Source organism: Alosa pseudoharengus, unplaced genomic scaffold (genome assembly GCF_046254945.1).
Source record: "Alosa pseudoharengus isolate Yale_2024_CS ecotype anadromous, Long Island Sound unplaced genomic scaffold, YU_APseudo_1.1 YU_APseudo_1.1_scf_6, whole genome shotgun sequence".
NCBI lineage: Eukaryota > Metazoa > Chordata > Actinopteri > Clupeiformes > Clupeidae > Alosa > Alosa pseudoharengus.
In genome coordinates this window covers 2,220,627-2,222,511 of record NW_027468848.1, presented here as the reverse complement: position 1 = coordinate 2,222,511, position 1,885 = coordinate 2,220,627, and the positions used below count along the sequence as shown (strand labels likewise).

The 1,885-nt window shown below is 57.7% G+C and overlaps 1 protein-coding gene across 1 annotated transcript in view; it reads right to left on the bottom strand.

Moving 5' to 3' along the window:
- Nucleotides 1–1,591, bottom strand: part of nacc2l (NACC family member 2-like) — a 3,757-nt gene extending 2,166 nt beyond the window's left edge. Inside the window, exon 1 of the mRNA XM_076270690.1 lies at nucleotides 763–1,591. Coding sequence (XP_076126805.1) covers nucleotides 763–1,591 — 829 coding nt within the window. The remainder of the gene's footprint in view (nucleotides 1–762) is intronic.
- Nucleotides 1,592–1,885: the final 294 nt, after the last annotated feature.

The following is a 1,885-nucleotide window of genomic DNA, read 5'->3' as shown; positions in this document are numbered from 1 at the left end:
GATGGATGGATGGATGATGGATGGATGGATGGATGGAAGGATGGATGGAAGGATGGATGGATTGAGGATGTAAGGATGGATGGATGGATGGATGGAGGAAGGATGTAAGGATGGATGGATGGATGGATGGAAGGATGGATGGAAGGATGGATGGATGGATGGATGGATGATGGATGGATGGATGGATGGATGGAAGGATGGATGGAAGGATGGATGGATAGATGATGGATGGATGGAAGGATGGGGGATGGATGGATGGATGGAGGAAGGATGTAAGGATGGATGGATGGATGGATGGAAGGATGGATGGAAGGATGGATGGATGGATGATGGATGGACGAGGATATGAGGGGAGAGAGAGGACAGAGAAAGAGTGAGAGAGAGAGAGAGAAATGACATTCGAAGTGGGAGGTCACACAAAGATGGCCGACATGAGAGACAGTGGGTTTGTCATTTCAAGTGGAGACAAGACAGAGAGGTCACACACACACACACACACACACACACACACACACACACACACACACACACACACACACACACACAGCTAGCGCATGCAGAGAGGTCACACACACACACACACACACACACACACACACACACACAGCTAGTGCATGCAGAGAGGTCACACACACACACACACACACAGCTAGCGCATGCAGAGAGGTCACACACACACACACACACACACACACACACAGCTAGCGCATGCAGAGAGGTCACACACACACACACACACAGCTAGCGCATGCAGACACATACTGCCGTAGGGGTTGATGGAGTAGCCGTAGAGCTTCTTGGCGCTGGGCAGGCCGTCGTAGGCGTCCTCCTCCAGGTCCTCGTCCTCGTTCTGGTGTGACGTGGGGCTGTCCGTGGCGGGCAGGCTGGACGCTCCGGGGCTGGTGTTCTCGCCGGACACCAGGTCGTACGGGTACACGCCCAGGAGCCCCCCGTTGGCGCCCACGCCGCTGTAGAAGAGGGCACTGCCCCTTGGCACCATGCCCCTGGACCCCCCTCCCCTCCCCTCGCCCCCGCCACTGCTTGACCGTGCCTCCTCGCTCTGCGAGCACAGCGGCGTCTCCACCTTCTCCTGCTTGATGTCGCAGGCGGGCATGGCGGTGGGCATGGGCGGCGGGTGCTGGTTGTCGGGCAGCGGAGGTGGGCTGCCCCCTGCTGAGTCGTCGCCGGCCGGCGTCTGGGAGTCGCAGTATGGCGGCGCGTTGGCCTTGAACATCAGGTCCATGCCGCGCTCCACGATGTTCTGGATCTGCAGGTAGCCGGCCGTGTACATGACCATGAGCTGGTCGCTGGCCGACACGGTCATCTTGCCCGTGTAGCAAAAGGACAGGATCTGCTGGAAACACGAGGTCGTGACGGACGACGGCAGCTCAAAGAGTGCCTGGCCGCTGCCACTGAACAGGTCGCGGAAGTAGAGGCTACTGGCGGCCAGCACGGCGCGGTGGGCCTTGAAGGCCTGGCCGTTGACCATGATGGCCACGTCGCAGTGCTGCCCCAGCAGACGCTGCTCGTTCAGGCTGTCCAGCACGGCACTCCCAAAGTTGGGGATCTCCATGTGCAGGAGGTGAGACATGGTGGTCAAGCGGCGCTCTGGAGTCAGCTCAGGAAAACTCTCCACACTCTCAGCCCACAATCACAACCTGTTGAGCAGCGAGCATCTGAGACCCGCCAGGAACAAACGCACAGAGACGCCAGGACGGAGGAGAGGAAGAGGTAGAGGAGGAGGAGAAGAGAAGAGAAAAAAAGACATCAAAACAAGTTCGGACTTCTGGAGCCAGACTCAAGGTTGAAATATTCATGCTAGATCTGGAGTCGGACGAGAGAAAAGATCTCTCTCACTTTCCCTCTCTTTCTGTCAAGCTCCCTC